Genomic DNA, 17888 nt, shown 5'->3' on the forward strand with positions numbered 1-17888 from the left:
CTAATGTATACGAAGTACAAAAGTCTGGGTATAAGCCATAAGTTGTTCAGCGAAACCAAACCAAGTTGTCTCTGAAAGAAGATCTACCAGTGCTCCCAGCGCCACCTCCTCCAGCTGTCAGACCTGTGAGAGAATAAGTCCCAGGCGAGGGAATCCACCCATCCATGGCTTTCCCCATGTTTTCTACAACTCAGCCTGCGATCTTCTGTGTCTCACCAACCCCGGGCCAGTTCAACCAACACTAGTCTCCACACCAGTCCCAGTTTTGTCACCATTAGCTCTGGCCTATACACCAGTCTCTAGAGCACCAACTCAGTCTCCAGCCTCTCCAGTGCAGATGCCAGCAACTCTGGGTCCCGCCAGCCCTGGACCAATACCCACTCTTGAAATCGTCGAGGAAGAGTTAGCTGCAGCTTCAGAGGCTCCAAGGGCTCCCGAAGACGCAAAAGTTCCAGATTCCCCCAAAGTGGTGTTGCGTAGGTCCCAACAGTCGACACAAGGACAAATTCCCGCCGGGTACAAAGATTAACTCATAATGTAAAGTTATGTACCACGCATAGTCAATTCACATATGGTAAAAGTAGTCCACACATATACAAATAGTTAAGATAGGACTGTAACATTATTTGTCATCCCAGTCCACAAGTTCTAAATATATACAGTAATGTGTCTAATGTTTTATCGCCTGTCCAAGTGTACAGGGTACTCTACTGGCCAGAGGGTTCACCTGATATCTAGATAATGCACATAGAGTGACAGAACTGCTAAATGTAAAGGTAACACTATTGTATAGTGTAACAACGTATATTGAGTTCTGGGGAGAAGGGTTGAGAACAAGGCATTGGGTAGATAGCCTCCAGCAGCCCAATCCACAAATCTATGTATATTGATATGCATATTTAAAAAGCATGTATGGACATTAACCATGCCACATGGACTCATCCTTATCTTGTTTCGTAATCCAGACTTGAGAAGGACATTGAGCATAAATGCCCCAGGAAATGTCACTAGGCCTCAGTGGCCACTTCAGTCCTCCGCCCTCCAGGACTGGGCATCGAGGACGACTTTAATTAAGAGGGGGAGTTTGTGGTAGCCCAGTACAGGAGGTGTTACCCCGTGCTCCTGCTGCCCTGTCAGGCAGCCTCCTTCAGTGTCCCCAAGGCCCCCTGCACTTGTTTCCCCATTGTAAATATGTTTTACCATGTAAAGTGTTATAAAATGTAATGTTGCTTTAACAATAAATTATACCATGTGATATGTCATGTGATTGTTAGCCAGGAGGTACCAGTGACCAGGTGATCCCAAGATTGACCTATGGGCTCCCTGCTAGTCTCCCCCATATAAGCCCTGGGTGGAGCTAGCTCCTCTCTCTTTGAGCTCTGCTCTTCTGTAAGCTGAGGTCCAGTGCAGTCGCCTAGTGTGTGTGTCCAGAGTGTTGGAGACCTCAAAGTCCAGTTCTGCAGCCACCATCAAGTCAAGTAAGCTAAAGTCACAGCTTTATGAGTCAAGTCAGTCCCTGTCATCTGTCAAGTCAGCGTGGTCTGCATTCAATTGTCCAGTCCTACTACAAGTCCCAGCAAGCCCTTAAGGTCTCTGCACCACTGGTCACCTCCTTGGGCCATGGCTGAACTGTATAGACTTTACCATCTGTCTACCCTCAGTAAAGGTACCGTTGTCCGTAACTTGGCGTCTTTATTGCCCCCGTGCCTAGCCCAGGATCCAGTGGTATACCTTCAGGTGGTTATAGGCTAAACCAGTCCCTGGCATCATGAATACAAGGGGTTAATGCCATCTGCCCTTAGGGTAACAACATCTGCCCTGCACCACACACTCCGCCACCCCACAGCCACTACTAGGGAGAGGTATCTGCATATGGACTTAGTGGGAACTTTATAAATTTAAATGTAGTGAGCTCCCTGATGTGGCAGCTGCCCTGTTTTATGATAGGTACACCATTGTTTTGCTATGAAGAACCAAACATTGGCGCCGTTAGTTTGTCCCTTATGTGGAGCAATAACAGAACTGCCATAGAGGTACACAGACCCTCTACTCTAGTTTTTATGATTCCAATTCCCATTTTTTCAAATGTTCTATCAGATTCTGTATATATGTAATATCTCTGCACATACAGCACCACGCAGAGCCATGTCTTTGAGCCCTTAGGCTATGGCTACATGGCTACCACTTGTGGGTGCACGACCTAAGATCACAGTGTTCTGCTGCCAAAGTCCTATTGGATTTCTGATGATCCCCGTGTCACAATAACTTGTGGGTCCCAACAGGACCGTATTCACAATTATTAGTTGTGATTTAACAGTGCCACATTGCAATGTCATGTTGCTTGTTTCCAAGTCACTCTGTAGTCCTACCCTAAAGGCTATGGAAACCTTTAAAATAGAGAACCTTAAAGGGGTACTCGGTTTGTTTAGAGCGTCAGGTTCAGCACCAGAGGCTCGTGACGTCACGGCCACGCCCACTCAATGCAAGTCTTTGGGAAGCCATCACGCTTCCTCCCATAGATTTGCATTGAGAGGGCATGGCCGTGACGTCACGAGCCTCCACCCCGCATCGCCAGTCATCGTCTGGAGTGCTGCAGCCGAGATCACGAAGGTCCCCATCTTATCCCCTTTGGATAGAGGATAAGATGTCTAGGGGCTGGAAAGTGGCTTGGTCATCGTGGGCCAGTTGAATGGCCCCCAAGGTCTCCCGATCTGACCCCCTTAGACTTTTATCTTTGGGGTCATCTGAAGGCAATTGTCTATTCTGTGAAGATACGAGACTTGCAGCACCTGAAACTACGGATACTGGAAGTCTGTGCTAGCATTTCTCCTGCGGTGTATATTGTAGTATATAGCAGTGTATACGGATACTGGAAGCCTGTGCTAGCATTTCTCCTGCGGTGTATATAGTAGTATATAGCAGTGTATACGGATACTGGAAGCCTGTGCTAGCATTTCTCCTGCGGTGTATATAGTAGTATATAGCAGTGTATCCGGATACTGGAAGTTTGTGCTAGCATTTCTCCTGCGGTGTATATAGTAGAATATAGCAGTGTATACGGATACTGGAAGCCTGTGCTAGCATTTCTCCTGCGGTGTTTCTATCAGTGTGTGAAGAGTGGGAGAGGAGGGTTGCATTGACAATCCAACACAATGGGCAGCACATTGAACACATTTTATAAGTGGTCAGAAACTTGTAAATAACTAATGAAAGAATAAAGTTACGTTAAAACCAAGCACATCATTGTTTTCCTTGTGAAATTCCCAATAAGTTTGATGTGTCACATGACCCTCTTCCTATTGAAAAAACAAAAGTTGGATTCAAAATGGCCGACTTCAAAATGGGTCACCACCCATCTTGAAAAGTTTCCCCCCTCACATATACTAATGTGCCACAAACAGGAAGTTAATATCACCAACCATTCCCATTTTATTAAGGTGTATCCATATAAATGGCCCACCCTGTATTTTAGTCAGTATTTTTAGCCAAAACCAGGAGTGAGTCCACAACACAGAAAAAATTTGCAATCATTTCAATGTTAGTTTTTCTTTGTGTTGGTTCATAATAGTAATTTAGTGCTAATGTGTTAAAAAAAAAAAAACTTTAAAGGAGTACTCCACTGCTCAGCGTTTGGAACAAACTGTTCCAAACGCTGGAGCCGGCGCCTGGAGCTCATGATGTCACGCCCGCCCCCTCAATGCAAGTCTATGGGAGGGGGCGTGACGTCTGCTCATGATGTCACGCCCGCCCCCTCAATGCAAGTCTATGGGAGGGGGCGTGACAGACGTCACGCCCCCTCCAATAGACTTGCATTGAGAGGGTGGGGCATGATGTCATGAGGGGACAGGGCTATGACATCACCTGCTCCCGGCGCCGGCTCCAGCGTTGGGAACAGTTTGTTCCAAACGCTGAGCAGCGGAGTACCCCTTGAAAGTAAACTGACATCTTGAACCTGCCTGGAATTTACAAGAAAATCAAGCCTTGACAGAATAAAAAAATGTAAATGAAAAATCTGATTCACGTGACTCAAATTACATGGAGGCCGCCATACACATTAGCTGTTGCAAAACTACAACTCCCAACATGCCTGAACAGTCATTGTCTGTCCTGGCATGCTGGATGCTGTAATTTTGCAACATTTGGAGGGCCACAGTTTGGTGACCACTGGTCTAATGTGTATGGCGGCCTCCATGTCATTTGAGAAAAGAGTCAAGTGCATTGATCTTTCCATCCGGGAGAGATATACTACCGCCAGAGCTGTCTGGTTGCAGTTTAACCCCCACTCTCCCCTTAGAGAAAACATGACCATGTGGCCACGGCAAACATTTATGTGATGCTGATGACATAAGAGACATATTAAAGGGGTACTCCCGTGGAAAACTTTTTTTTTTAAATCAACTGGTGCCAGTTAACCAGATTTATAAATCACTTCTATTAATAAATCTTAGTCCTTCCAGTACTTTTTAAGGGCTGTATACTAAAGAGAAATACAAAAAAGAAATGCATTTCCTCTGATGTCATGACCACAGTGCTCTCTGCTGACCTCTGCTGTCCATTTTAGGAACTGTCCAGAGCAGCATATGTTTGCTATGGGGATTTTCTTCTGCTCTGGACAGTTCCTAAAATGGACAGCAGAAGTCAGCAGAGAGCACTGTGGTCATGACATCAGAGGAAATGCATTTCTTTTTTGGATTTCTCTTTAGTATACAGCCCCTAAAAAGTACTGGAAGGATAAAGATTTTTTTAATAGAAGTGATTTACAAATCTGTTTAACTTTCTGGCACCAGTTGATTAAAAAAAAAGTTTTCCACGGGAGAACCCCTTTAATGTACTTTTTGGCCACGTTTCATGGATAGAGTTAATTACTCGGATGTAAGAATTCAGATAATATTACCCTTTATTGTCCCAAATATACATTCATTATGGTAGGAATTTTAAAGATAATCACTGGAAGACATTAATACTCTATGTACAAAGATCCAATACAGGTCATACTTCCTTCACATTGTTCAAGCAGTTTGCGTCTCCTTGCCCCGTTAAACACTGTTTTCTCATCACCATTCACAGTATTTGTAAGCCATACCTGAAATAACAGTGGGTCCAGATTCTCTGGCCACTACGGAAAGCGTACGTTTTTTGTCTACTCTGTGACGTTTTTTTTTTCCTTCAGACATATTGGTTCAATCCCCTGAAATATTTTTTAGTGGTTTTCTGAGCTGATCATACCTGAACATCTAAATAATTCAGTGTTTGACTCATTTTACACTCCGGAAACCATCCTTCCTTACACTTCCATAGACTTCTATTAATTCCTAAGTCCTGCTGCCAGACCGGTATTCACTTGCATTGTCAATTTGATCAGTTCATTAACTTTTTAAGAAATGATTCCCTGATCCCATACTTTCTTTACAAAGTCCTTAATAGTTTCTCCATAATTTAGTCTTTAGCCATTCCTTCACAGTTGCTGGCTCCACCCCTGAGTATCTTGGCACCACATTCTCGGGGCAAAGTTCCAGTGAACGCTTCTTCTTGGGTCCTTTTCAGACTCAGAACTTCAGCCTGAAGTTGTGCTCTTCCCTCTTGTTCCTATGAGGAAAAAATTGATGTGTTAATAAAAATAGTAATATATAATTATTATTTTTATGTAATCTTTGTGAAGGATGACATGTGAAAATTGGAAGAGATCAAACAGAATATAAATGATAGTCCTGTTATGACAATTCTTCTACCTTGAAAGCATCTCAATCCTCTAGCCAAAGCCATGTGCATCTCTTAGCATCATTTTTTTCTGGCCTCTGTCTATGGGCCAACTAACAACAGCCAGTATAAGCCAGACTTAAAGGAGTACCATGGTGCATGCCAACTTATCCTCTATCCAAAGGATTGGAGATAAGTGTTTGATCGTGGAGGATCGCGCAACCACTGAAACCCCCCGTAATCTCCTGCACCCCAGCTTTCCCCAGGAATGGAGACCCCCGCTTCATGGCAGTGGCTTACACAACCACCTCCATGTATCTCTATGGGAGAGCCAGAGAAACATGAATGCTGATCTCCGCCTCTCCCAAAGAGATACATGGAGGAGGCTTTGTGTGGGGGTTGACATGCTCCATTCCTCAGGAGGCTGGGGTGCAGTGCAGAAGATTGCAGGGGGGTCCCAGCAGTCAGACACTTGTACCCTATCCTTTGGATACGGGATAAGATGTCATGCACCACAGCACTTCTTTAAAAACAAACAAACAAATTGCTACATGCTTCTAGAATTGTAGTATGTTCGCAGATATATACATTTTTGGAGCCACAATACAGTGGCACTATGGGCGGAGAACATGGCTGGAAAACAGCAAAACCTGAGATGTTTGTCTGGCAGGTTCTGCAAGGATTAGTCATGGCCTGGAGAACTTTGTGGTGGCCCGGTAAAGGAGTTGTACCCCTGTATCCTAGCTGCTCTGTCAGGCAGCCTCCCTGCAGTGTCCCCTGGGCCCCCTGCACCTGTTCCCCTTGTATAGTTATCTTTATGCTGTGTATCGTATATAAAAGTGTTATGTCTTTAAGAACCGTTGACATGTGATTAACCAGTGTCATGTGATTGTAACCCAGTGAGATATCAGTGACCATGTGACCTTAGGGTGACCTATGGGTGACCCCCATATAAGCCCTGGGAGGTGCTAGCTCGCTCTCTTGATCTCCAGTTAAGTGTTTGCTGAGGTCCAGTGCAGTCAAGTCCTAAGAGTGTGTCTGGAGTCCAGAGGAGGCCTCAAGTCAACCACGCAGCCACAAGTCTACAAGTCCACAACCCCGAGGTCCCAGTCTGGTAAGCAACAAACGGGGTATAGTCAGTCTCAGTCAAGCCAGTCAAAGTCAACCTGTCTTCAGTCAGCGTGGCCTGCATCAAAATTGTCCCATTCCACTGCAAGTCCCAGCAAGCCTCAAGGTCTCTGAAGTCACTGGTCACCTCCGTGGGCTTGGCTAAGATGTATAGACTATTCCACTTGTCGAACTCAGTAAAGCTACCGTTGTTCCGTAACTTGGAGTCGGAGTCATTATTGCCCCCGTGCCTAGCCCAAGATCCAGCGGTATACCTTCGGGTGGTATTCGGGTGATAAACCACGCCCTGGCGTCACAAACACAAGGGGTTAATGCCATCTGCCCCTAGGACAATTCCATCTGCCCTCATCAAACCCTCAACCACAACTTGTTATGATGGTCTGGGTCGAATGGAGAAGAAAAGAACAGAAAATGTTGGATTAGAGAACCAAAAAAGGTTATCAAGCTTGGAGATATTTAGTTTGGAGAAAAGACGTCTTAGGGGGGATCTGTATACAAAACAAAGCAAGACTAGTATATGGAGGGTAATTAACAATTTACAACTTATAGGTTACCTTTTGGCAACCAAAAAACGCCCTAAATTTCCCATTAATGCAAAACAAGTGTATTAATTCTTTATTAAACATGCTGCACATACGAAAAAAGGGAACGTTACAATTTAGTGCTATCTACCTAATCTGATCCTACATTGTGAAAAATATTGCAATATCTTCTTATTGCAATATTAAGTTTTCAGTGCCTGAAGTACACAGGTAAACTATTAGTCAAAGTAGATGCACATACATTAAAACCACTATTACTTGGCCCCCTCAACATGTTTCACCACATCAGTGGCTTTGTCAAGAGGTAGACGGGCACTGAGCGCAAAAACGCCAGACAAGGGGTTTCAAAACCTCCCGTAGTGACATCATGGGGAGATGTGTTTTTAATTTACCCAATCATATTGTCATTTAAGCTGTTGCCCTATCCCTGTATATTTGCATCTGGAAAACAGGCATTTCCTCCAATCACTATTTAGCTACTCTAGCCAATAAGGATGCTCCCAGGGTGGGATCTTCCCTGAACAGGTAAGTATCAAGTGACGTGTTGCACAGATTCTACATATGTTAGAATTGCTCCGAACCTCATCGCTGCTGTGGGTGCCGGTGCAATCTGATCACAATGTACAATTATATGAATGGACAGTACAGAGATCTTTCTAGTGATCTTTTTATACCTAGGCCGGTAACCATGACAAGGGGGCATCCTCTACGTCTAGAGGAAAGAAGGTTTCACCATCATCACAGACAGAGATTCTTTACTGTAAGAGCAGTGAGACTATCGAACTCTCTGCCATGTGATGTTGTGATGTCTGACTTAATAAACAAGTTCAAGGGGGGGTTGGATATTTTTCTGGAAAAATATAATATTACAGGTTATGGATACTGGATTTATGGGGACAGAACGTTGATCCAGTCATTTATTTTGATGCCATATTTGGAGTTGGGATGGATTTTTATCCCCCTGCTATGGGGCAATTAGTATCATAAAGGTTTTTGGCCTTGCTCTGGATCAACATTGTAGGGTTATAGATTGAACTTGATGGACTTTTGTTTTTTTTAACTTTACTTAATGATAAGAAATATGTAACGTATAATCACTACACGGTCTATCTCTATATGGTCACTATATTGGGGTATTTTTGGTCTTTGTATAGTGTGTTCTCTTCATTAACAGTATGGTGGTATTATTCAGGTGGTCATATTATTTGTCCCTAGTATAGTAGTATTATTGTTGGTCTTAATATACTGGGTATTGTTGAATAACAGTATGGTGGTAATATGCATGGTTATATTATTTGGTTCTTGTATAATGGTATTATTTGGTAGCTTTACAACTATTATTGCTTTAACGCAGAAATTGGATATAAAAACACATGTGTGTGTTTTCTTTCTTTCTTTCTTCTTTTTTTTTTTTTGGTGAGTTTGGAGGGGGATGGGGGGTTTTCCATTTTCATTTTCTGCCTACGGCATCAAAATGCCTTTTCCCGGCCTTGCCTTGAGGCACTACATAGCCCTCTTTACAAAGGGTTCTATGGATATTTTTATACAGCTGTCATGTCCCCTCCCACAGGCGGAGCGTGACGTCACACGGGGGCAGGGCCATGACGTCACAATGCTCCGGCCCCCATGATCGCCAGTAATCAGACCCAGAGCGAACATGCTCCAGGGACTGATTATAACAGGGTGCTGCGTGCATGATCACGGGGGTCCCCAGTGGCGGGACCCCCGTGATCAGGCATCTTATCCCCTATGCAAAGATGTCTTAGCGCTGGAGGACCCCTTTAAGCATGCCACATTTTCGGTTGGAGTCCGAACTAGAGTACCCAATGTGGAATGAGGGCACGAGGCCTTACACTGCTTAGTAAAGGGGTTCTCTGTGGAAATAAAAAGTGTATGACCAGGCTCACCTCTTTACTACGTCCTACGATTGTCTGAGCCGCCATTTTTAGACAGTCTGCTTTTTTCTTACCTTTTTAAGCTCCTCCTGAAGTTTCTTCAGCTTCATTTCCAGCTCTGTAACTTTGTCATTAAGATTTCTAGAGAAAAAAAAATAATTCTTTAGGATAGTAAATGTACCTGTGACATATGACTGTGTGAAATGCATGGACCTGACAAGTAAGGTGTTTGCCGCTTACCCCGATGCTGCTGGGAGAGAGCTCTGAGCTCCCAAATCATTTTTATAAGCTTGTACCTGTTCTGTAAGAACACACAAAGTTTAAGAACAAGTAATCATCTTTTTGTCACATACACAAGAATTATGGAAATGTAGCATTGCTGGATTATTGTCATATCACACTGGTGTAGTGGACATGTATACAGTACACATACAATAGTCTCCTATGGACTAACAGTGTGATTATCAGCTCGGCCACATTGTCTTAACTACTTTTGGACTTTGAAGTCCTTGCATCTTTATGGGAACTCATCCACTAGGATGAACGAATGTACAGTGCTTAGAAAAAGTATTTACCCCCCATGTTCAAAATGTCCTCCAATACTGCATATTTGTCAAACTGAAAAATGGCTGAATTTCATACAAGTCACAATATGTAAAGGGGATGTATCACCTATTTTTTTTTAAATAAAAATTAAGATACTGATATATATTTTTTAAAATATAATTTAGCAGTTTTTATTTTCAGAATTTTATAATTATAATTTCTGTACATGATTATGGAGGCAGCCATCTTGCCAGAGCTGCATTTAACAGCATTAAGAGAAAAGCCTTACAGCAAGCTCCATGGATCAGTGGAACCTGTAGACTGGAGAGGATTCACTGACTTCTATGGTAAAGTTTTGTAGGCATGCTCTGTGACCTATGCCAAGGCCATTGTACAGGGAGAGGGAGAAAAGGAGCTGTGACCATCACCTATGGTAAATGGTGTGATTTGGTATTATATGGGTGTCACCCTTCATCTTAATCCGGCCTAGGGTGATAGGAAGAGACTGGAAAAGTGATCTTTTAGTCTGTGTATTTCCTTATTTATTTACTAAAAGTTTTTTTTGTTATTATATAAAGTGGTATGGTATGATAAATGAAAAAAGGAAATCACCGAAAATTACAGTACAAGTAATTTTCTGACGGCACATTCCCTTTAACATATGATACAACATGATTTACATTTTTATTACTTCTATTTAAAAAAAAAAAATGCAATATAAAGCACTTTGCTGTTATCACTTTCATACTGCCTTATCCAAGTGTCATTAGGTGGTCCCTGACAGCTCCTCCCCACTCCCCCAACCAATCTTGATTGATAGATCTCTTCCTGTATGGGTATAAGAAGTGATCTATCCATCAAAACCAGCAGGGTGGAGAGAAGCTACAGGGCACTACCCTAAGGACGCATGGTTTAGGCATCATTATAGTGATGGCAGGTTCTCTTTAAGGGTGTATTCAAAAGTGAGCGCATCCGCAGCGTATTTGACGCCACAGATGCGCTGCTGGTGTGAGGTGCAAAACTGCTCCCCGTGCAATTTTGCGTTGGCCCCTCCTCTCAGCTGTCCGGAGATTTCCAAACATACAGGGAGGGGAGGGGGAAGGCGGAGCTGTGCAGGACGCAGTTCTGGCTCTTCCAGGGGAGGAGGACGTAGATTTTCACGGCCCGCTCCTGGACGTAGATTTTCACAGCTGTGAAAATCTACGTCCAGGAGGCTGTGTGAGCAGGGCTGTGCACCTTCCTCAGGAGAGGAGGGATTCTAACAGCCCCGCTCCTGAACGTAAATGATTATGCACCTCCCTCAGGAGGAGAGGGACTTCCACTTGCACAGACCCCTGGACGTAGATTTTCACAGCTGTCAAAATCTCTGTCCAGTAGCGAGGCTGTGAAAATCTACGTCCCTTCTCTCCTCCTAAGGGAGGGGCGAGGAGGGAAGTGTGTACGGGGCTGAGGGAGGTGCAGAAATACGTGCTGCACAGCTCCGCCTTCCCCCTCACTGTATGTTCGGAAATCATTGGACAGCTGAGGGGAGGGGCCAACGCAAAATTGCATGGTGCGCAGTTTTGCACCTCACACCGGTACACACAGAGTTACAATAGACAAGCTCTCTGCTGCTGCTGTAGCACGGTGTTTCCGCCTGTGACTGCCAGCGGGGAAATCCGTAGATACGAGCATACACACAGAGCTATGGCAGAAGCAGTAGGGAGATTGCTCTGCCATAACTCTGTTTTTGTCGGTAGCACACCCGCGGCGTCAAATACACTGCGGATGTGCTCCCATGTGAATACACCCTTAAGGGGTTATCCGGGATAGAATTTTTGCACAATTCCGCCCATAATGCCAGCATGTAAAATAAAACCCCATACCTCCCACCGCTCTCTTGATGCCACCGGTATCCTGCTCCCATTCTCGGTTGCCGGTGGACCGCAGCTTAGCTAATCGCTGGCAGCAACAATGTCCTGCCTCGGCCAATGATCGGCAGTGTAACATATTGGGCCCCCCGGCATCAGGAAGATGACTGCGGTGGAGCAAGGGACAGTGATACCTAAGGCATCAGAGAAGAGTCCAGGTTTTTTTTTTCTTTTACATGCCACCATTCTGGGCAAGATTGTGCAAAGAAGTTCAATCGCAGATAACCCCTTAAACATCAATAATATAGGACACTTTTTGTCAGAACTGTTTAGGTTAAGCTACCTTTGTAGATTTGGGAGATTTAGTGTAATAAATATGCAATAATAGGGGTCATGTGGAAGGGGTGAGTACTTATCATGGCGGTGTACACTGTCCCATAATGGAAAATTGTCTTGTAGATGCAATACTTTATAAGAAGTTCTACGGATTACTGTTTAGTCCGCATGGGGGAATTAAGACACCAAGGGTATAAGTACTTAGGTAGCAGGTATAGCAGATGTTATGGAACCCAGCAGCTGAGGGGAAGCCAGGGATTAGAATGTCACTTGTAAAGAGAAATTCTGTAGGTACAGGTGAAGAAGAATGAATGTACAGAAGCAGTGAATAAAGGAACACATAGGGTTAAGAACAATGTTTCCCAACCAGCGTGCCTCCAGCTGTTGCATAAACAAATGCCAGCATGCCCAGACAGCCGAAGGGAAACACTGGTTTAGAAGTTAACAAAGGGGGGAAGGACAAGCAACGGCGTGAAAACAATTGTATTTTCATGTACTATTTCATACCGAATTTGACTTTCTACAACTGGTAAATAAAATAAATTTAAAAAAATAATAATAATTATATTTATATATTTTTTTATAATTTTTGTTCTTATTATTATTATTATTATTATTATTATTATAACAAAAGACCCAACAACGTTAAGATGGCAACTTACCCTCTTTAGACATGGCTTCCAGTATGCTATTACAGGCCAGAGTGAGATCTGAGATACTCTTCCATTCATCTTCTAGCGACTGGGGAGCTGGTGAAAGAGCTGATGAAAAAAACAAAAAACAAGCAATGGTCACCGTCAACACCGTCAACACTCAGTATATCGGTATTCCAAATGTACGGAATGACACTATCAGAAAACATTATCGACGGCGTGACTATCGCTATTCCTTTACCGCTCCTATACAGTGATCCCTCAACATACGATGGTAATCCGTTCCAAATGGACCATCGTTTGTTGAAACCATCGTATGTTGAGGGATCCGTGCAATGTAAAGTATAGGACAGTGGTCTACAACCTGCGGACCTCCAGATGTTGCAAAACTACAACATCCAGCATGCCCGGACAGCCAACGGCTGTCCGGGCATGCTGGGGGTTGTAGTTTTGCAACATCTGGAGGTTCGCAGGTTGAAGACCACTGGTATTGGGGGTTATACTTACGTGTCCCCGCCGCTCCGGACCGTCACCGCTCATCACCGCTGCCCTGGATGTCGCCGTCCATCACTGTCACCGTGTCCCCGAGGTGTCCCCGACGCTCTGGCAAGGTCTCTGCTTCCCCGGCATCCTCGCTCTCCGTCGCCGCCATCACGTCGCTACGCACACCGCTCCTATTGGATGACGGGACGGCGTGCGCAGCGACGTGATGACGACGATGGAGAGCGCCGACGATGCAGGGGATCCCGAAGATGATGCGCCGGAGCCCAGAGGACAGGTAAGTGATCGTCAGCGGACCACACGGGGCACCGTAAACGGCTATCCGGCGGCATCTGAAGCAGTCTGCGCTGCCGGATAGCTGTTTATGCGATGGCCCCGACATACAAAAGCATCGTATATTGATGCTGCCTTCAACATGCGATGGCCTTTGAGAGGCTATCGTATGTTGAAATGATCGTATGTCGGGGCCATCATAGGTGGGGGGGGGTCACTGTATTTCATGTTGCAAATAGAAGCAATTCCCATAAGAAACACAAACTTCTGTGATCTGCTTATGAGTCTGATTTCCTGAAATCTTGGTGCAGAAACAGAACTTAAAGGGGTACTCCAGTTTAGGAAAATGTATCCCCTATCCAAAGGATAGGGGATAAGTGTCTAATCCCGGGGGATCTGACCGCAGGGGCCCCCTACGATCTCCTGCCCGACACCCCAGTTATCCCCATGCACGGAGCTGCAATACCACTACATAGTGATCAATCTGACGTTCCCAGGATTGTAAGACCGCGTTCACACGCAAAAATTCTGCATGGAATTCGCATTATTTTTCCACACCGAGATCAGCCTAAATGTATTGCCCATTCACTTTAATGGGATTCTGCAAGGTCAATCACACAGCAGAATTTGTGCTGCAGATTCTTTGATGCTAAAATCCCACTTTCCGCGCTCCAGAAACATATCTGGTCTTATATTTTTCCAAACATAGGCTACAAAATCCTGCGCAAAATGCGGAATTGGTGCGGAAATCGTGCGGAATACATGCGGAATTCATGCAGAATTTAAACTTAGCTTTAAAAAAAAGGCCACCTTTGTAAGACCATGTTCACACATCACAATTTCCGTGCCAAATCCAGCATTGGAACTGTCGAATTCAGTGGGATTCTGCTGCGCTGTGCACACGGCGGAATTTCCGTGACAGATGTTTCCGTTATGGAAATTTCGTTTTCCTTGTCCGCAGAAAGAATGAACCTGTACATTCTTTTTGTGGAATTTGCACGGAATGCATGCATTGCTGTGTGGTCCTAGCACCGGCATATTTATGCCGGCTCACGCACTCTTCGGAATGTCCGCACAGAGATTTTCCATGTGGACATTCCGAAGTGTGAACATAGCCTTACTGTTCTGCGGAACCCTGCAGAAAGCATCCGGAAATTCTGCATCAATTCCATAAATGTTGGACAAATGTGGAATTGAAATCAAAATGGATGCAGACACGGAAATCATTCTGACATGCAGAATTTCTGCCGTGCGAATGCGACCTAAGGCTATGTTCACACGCCAGAATTTCTGCATGGAATTTTGCATGAAAATTCTGCAGGAATTTATAGTCAATACACTTCAATGGAATTCCGCTGTCCCATTCACACAGCAGAATTTCTGCTGCAGAATTTCCACTGCAGGAATTCCAGTGAAGTGAATTGGCTATAAATTCATGCAGCATTTTCATGCAGAATTCCATGCAGATATTCTGCTATGTGAACATAGCCTTAAGACCGGGTTCACACGGCAGAATTTCTGCACTGAATTCTGCATGAAAATTCTGCATGAATTTATAGCCAAATTACTTCAATGGAATTCCTGCAGTGGAAAATTCTGCACTAGAAATTCTACTGTGTGAATGGAACAGTGGAATCTCATTGAAAGGGGTTGTGCGCTGCCCTGCAATTCGGAGCTCCGCTCACAGCGTCCAGAAGTTCATTACTCCGAACGCTGTGTGCGGGCTTCCGTGTTTGCAGCCGCCGGGTGTGACGTCACGCCCGGCCCCTTCGTGACGTCTTGCCCGCCCCCTCATGACGTCTCGCCCGCCCCCTCGTGACGTCTCGCCCGCCCCCTCAATGAAAGTCTATGGGAAGGGGGCGTGACGTCAAGAGGGGCGGGCGAGACGTCACGAAGGGGCCGGGCGAGACGTCACGAAGGGGCCGGGCGTGACGTCACACCCGGCGGCTGCGAACACGGAAGCCCACACACAGCGTTCGGAGTAATGAACTTCCGGGCGCTGTGATCGGAGCTCCGAACTGCAGGGCAGCGCACAACCCCTTGAAGTGGATCGGCTATAAATTCATGCAGAATTTTCATGTAGAATTCAGTGCAGAAATTCTGCGGTGTGAATGCGGCCGAAGACTGGAATTCCACTGAGGATTTTTTTGCAAAAACGCAGTAAAAACACCAATTTTCCCGCACTGCGTTTTTTCAGCAAAAAAATGCCGCGTCAAGATGTTAGCTGCAACTCAATAGTAATCTACAATAATGCCAGATCTACTTGGCATTTTACAGTTTGGCGTTTTTTTAATCCTTTTGGCGTTTTTCAGAAACCAACAAAACCTAGTTTGGTGTTTTTTGCACACAAATCGAGGCGTTTTCCTCCCATAGAAGTCTATGGGAGAGCAAAAACGCTGAGAAAAACGCCATGTTGGTTTTAACTTTGGCGTTTTTGCCTGCAATTTTTATTCTTTTTTGGACTTTAGCGATCCAAAAAAGTGATGGAGATAGCTTTTTTTATTAAAATTTCGTAGGGTACCATTAAAAAAAAAAAAAAAAAAAGATACAGTAGTGACGGAAAAAATTGTATTTAAAAAAAAATTATCTTTTTTATAACCAAATTTTTATTAATTTTTAAACAGGGATCAATTTATGTGGGCGGGTAAAGCACTAAAAATATAGCCGACAATAGTACAAATTTAGTGTGTGTGTGTGTTTTTCACTTTTTTCCAAATTTTTTTAGGTAGTACTACTACTCCCAGCATGGAACATCCTGTTCCATGATGGGAGTAGTAGTACCTGTACTAATTGACAGATCACCTGTTGAGATCCTTCTGTATAATGTATAGATGCAGGCGGCCGCTCTTCTATGGTCCCCTGTACTGACGTATATATATACACCTATTCATATTTCCTGCAGAGAGTTGTGATTGGCCAGATTGTTCCAGCCAATCACAGCTCTCTGTGGGAAATATGAATAGGTGTATATAGACACGTCAGTACAGGGGACCATAGAAGAGCGGCCGGCCGCATCTATACATTATACAGGAGGATCACAGCGGATGTCAGGAGTGACACCAGGGGCGATCTTTCTATTAGTACAGGTACTACTACTCCCATCATAGAACAGTCTGTTCCATGCTGGGAGTAGTAGAACTACCAGTACCTAAAAAATTTAAAAAAAAAGAGAAAAAAAAAGTGAAACACACACACACTTTATTCAAAATTAATACAAATTTCGTTAAAGAAATAAACATTTCGTTAAATACATTTTTCACTCTCCCTACTGCATCCTTTTCTTTTTTTGGTACCCAACAAATTTTAAAGAATTTAAAAAAAAAAAAAAAAAAAAAAAACGCCAAAGGGGCCAAAAAAGGCAAATTTCCCACAGGTAAAAACGCCAGAAAAAAACGTGTTTTTAAGCCTAAAAAAATGCAGTGCAAAAACCTCAGTGGAATTCTAGCCTAATAGTGTTTAGATATTGTTACTAAAGCTATAAACTACAATTGCCTTATGGAATACAAAATCTATATCTATATCTTCCACGGTAATAATAATGGGGGAGATTTATCAAAACCTGTCCAGAGGAAAAGTTGCCCAGTTGCCCATAGCAACCAATCAGATCGCTTCTTTCATTTTGCAGAGGCCTTGTTAAAAATGAAAGAAGCGATCTGATTGGTTGCTATGGGCAACTCAGCAACTTTTCCTCTGCACAGGTTTTGATAAATCTCCCCCAGGCACATGAAAGGGAAAAATGTCTGACCTTCTATCCTGGGAAGAGAATTGGTGTCACAAGTTTGTTCATTGCAGCAATGTATTTCATGGTACAGACACAATGTAAAAGCATTTGCTCGCTGTGCTTAAAGGGGTTATCCAGGAAAAAACTTTTTTTTTTTGTATATCAACTGGCTCCAAAAAGTTGAAAAGATTTGTAAATGACTTCTATTAAAAAATCTTCATCCTTTCAGTACTTATGAGCTGCTGTAGTTGAGTTGTTCTTTTCTGTCTAAGTGCTCTCTGATGACACGTGTCTCGGGAACCGCCCAGTTTAGAAGCAAATCCCCATAGCAAACTTCTTCTACTCTGTGCAGTTCCCGAAACAAGCAGAGATGTCAGCAGATGGCACTGTTGCCAGACAGAAAACAACAACTCAACTTCAGCAGCTGAAGATTATTGAAAGGATTAAGATTTTTTAATAGAAGTAATTTACAAATCTGTTTAACTTTCTGGAGCCAGTTGATATATATAAAAAAAAAAAGTTTTTTCCTGGAATACCCCTTTAACCCCTTAAGGACACATGACGTTCTCATACGTCTCCATTTCCGAGTCCTTAAGGACACATGACGTATGAGAACGTCATTTGTTTTACCGGCCCCCCGCAACCATCTGGAGCGGAGCCGGTGCCCGATGCCTGCTGAAATCGTTCAGCAGGCATCGGGGCATATCGCCCAGGGGGGTCATTATGACCCCCCATGTCGGCGATGG

General features: G+C 44.0%; 1 protein-coding gene across 9 annotated transcripts in view; it reads right to left on the reverse strand.

Annotated features, from left to right (window-relative positions):
• Positions 1-4754: 4754 nt before the first annotated feature.
• The window catches only part of SIPA1 (signal-induced proliferation-associated 1), a 111302-nt gene continuing 98168 nt past the window's right edge, over positions 4755-17888 (reverse strand). For 8 of the 9 annotated variants that reach the window (XM_056527454.1, XM_056527453.1, XM_056527459.1 and 5 more), the window contains exons 12-15: positions 12657-12755; positions 9503-9563; positions 9337-9403; positions 4755-5586 (exon numbers count right to left, since the gene is read on the reverse strand). In XM_056527454.1, the coding sequence (XP_056383429.1) occupies positions 5437-5586; positions 9337-9403; positions 9503-9563; positions 12657-12755 (377 nt within the window). In that variant the 3' untranslated portion in view covers positions 4755-5436. The remainder of the gene's footprint in view (positions 5587-9336; positions 9404-9502; positions 9564-12656; positions 12756-17888) is intronic. The other variant, XM_056527461.1, reaches the window with a different exon arrangement.

This window comes from Hyla sarda, chromosome 6, assembly GCF_029499605.1.
Source record: "Hyla sarda isolate aHylSar1 chromosome 6, aHylSar1.hap1, whole genome shotgun sequence".
Classification (NCBI taxonomy): Eukaryota; Metazoa; Chordata; class Amphibia; order Anura; family Hylidae; genus Hyla; species Hyla sarda.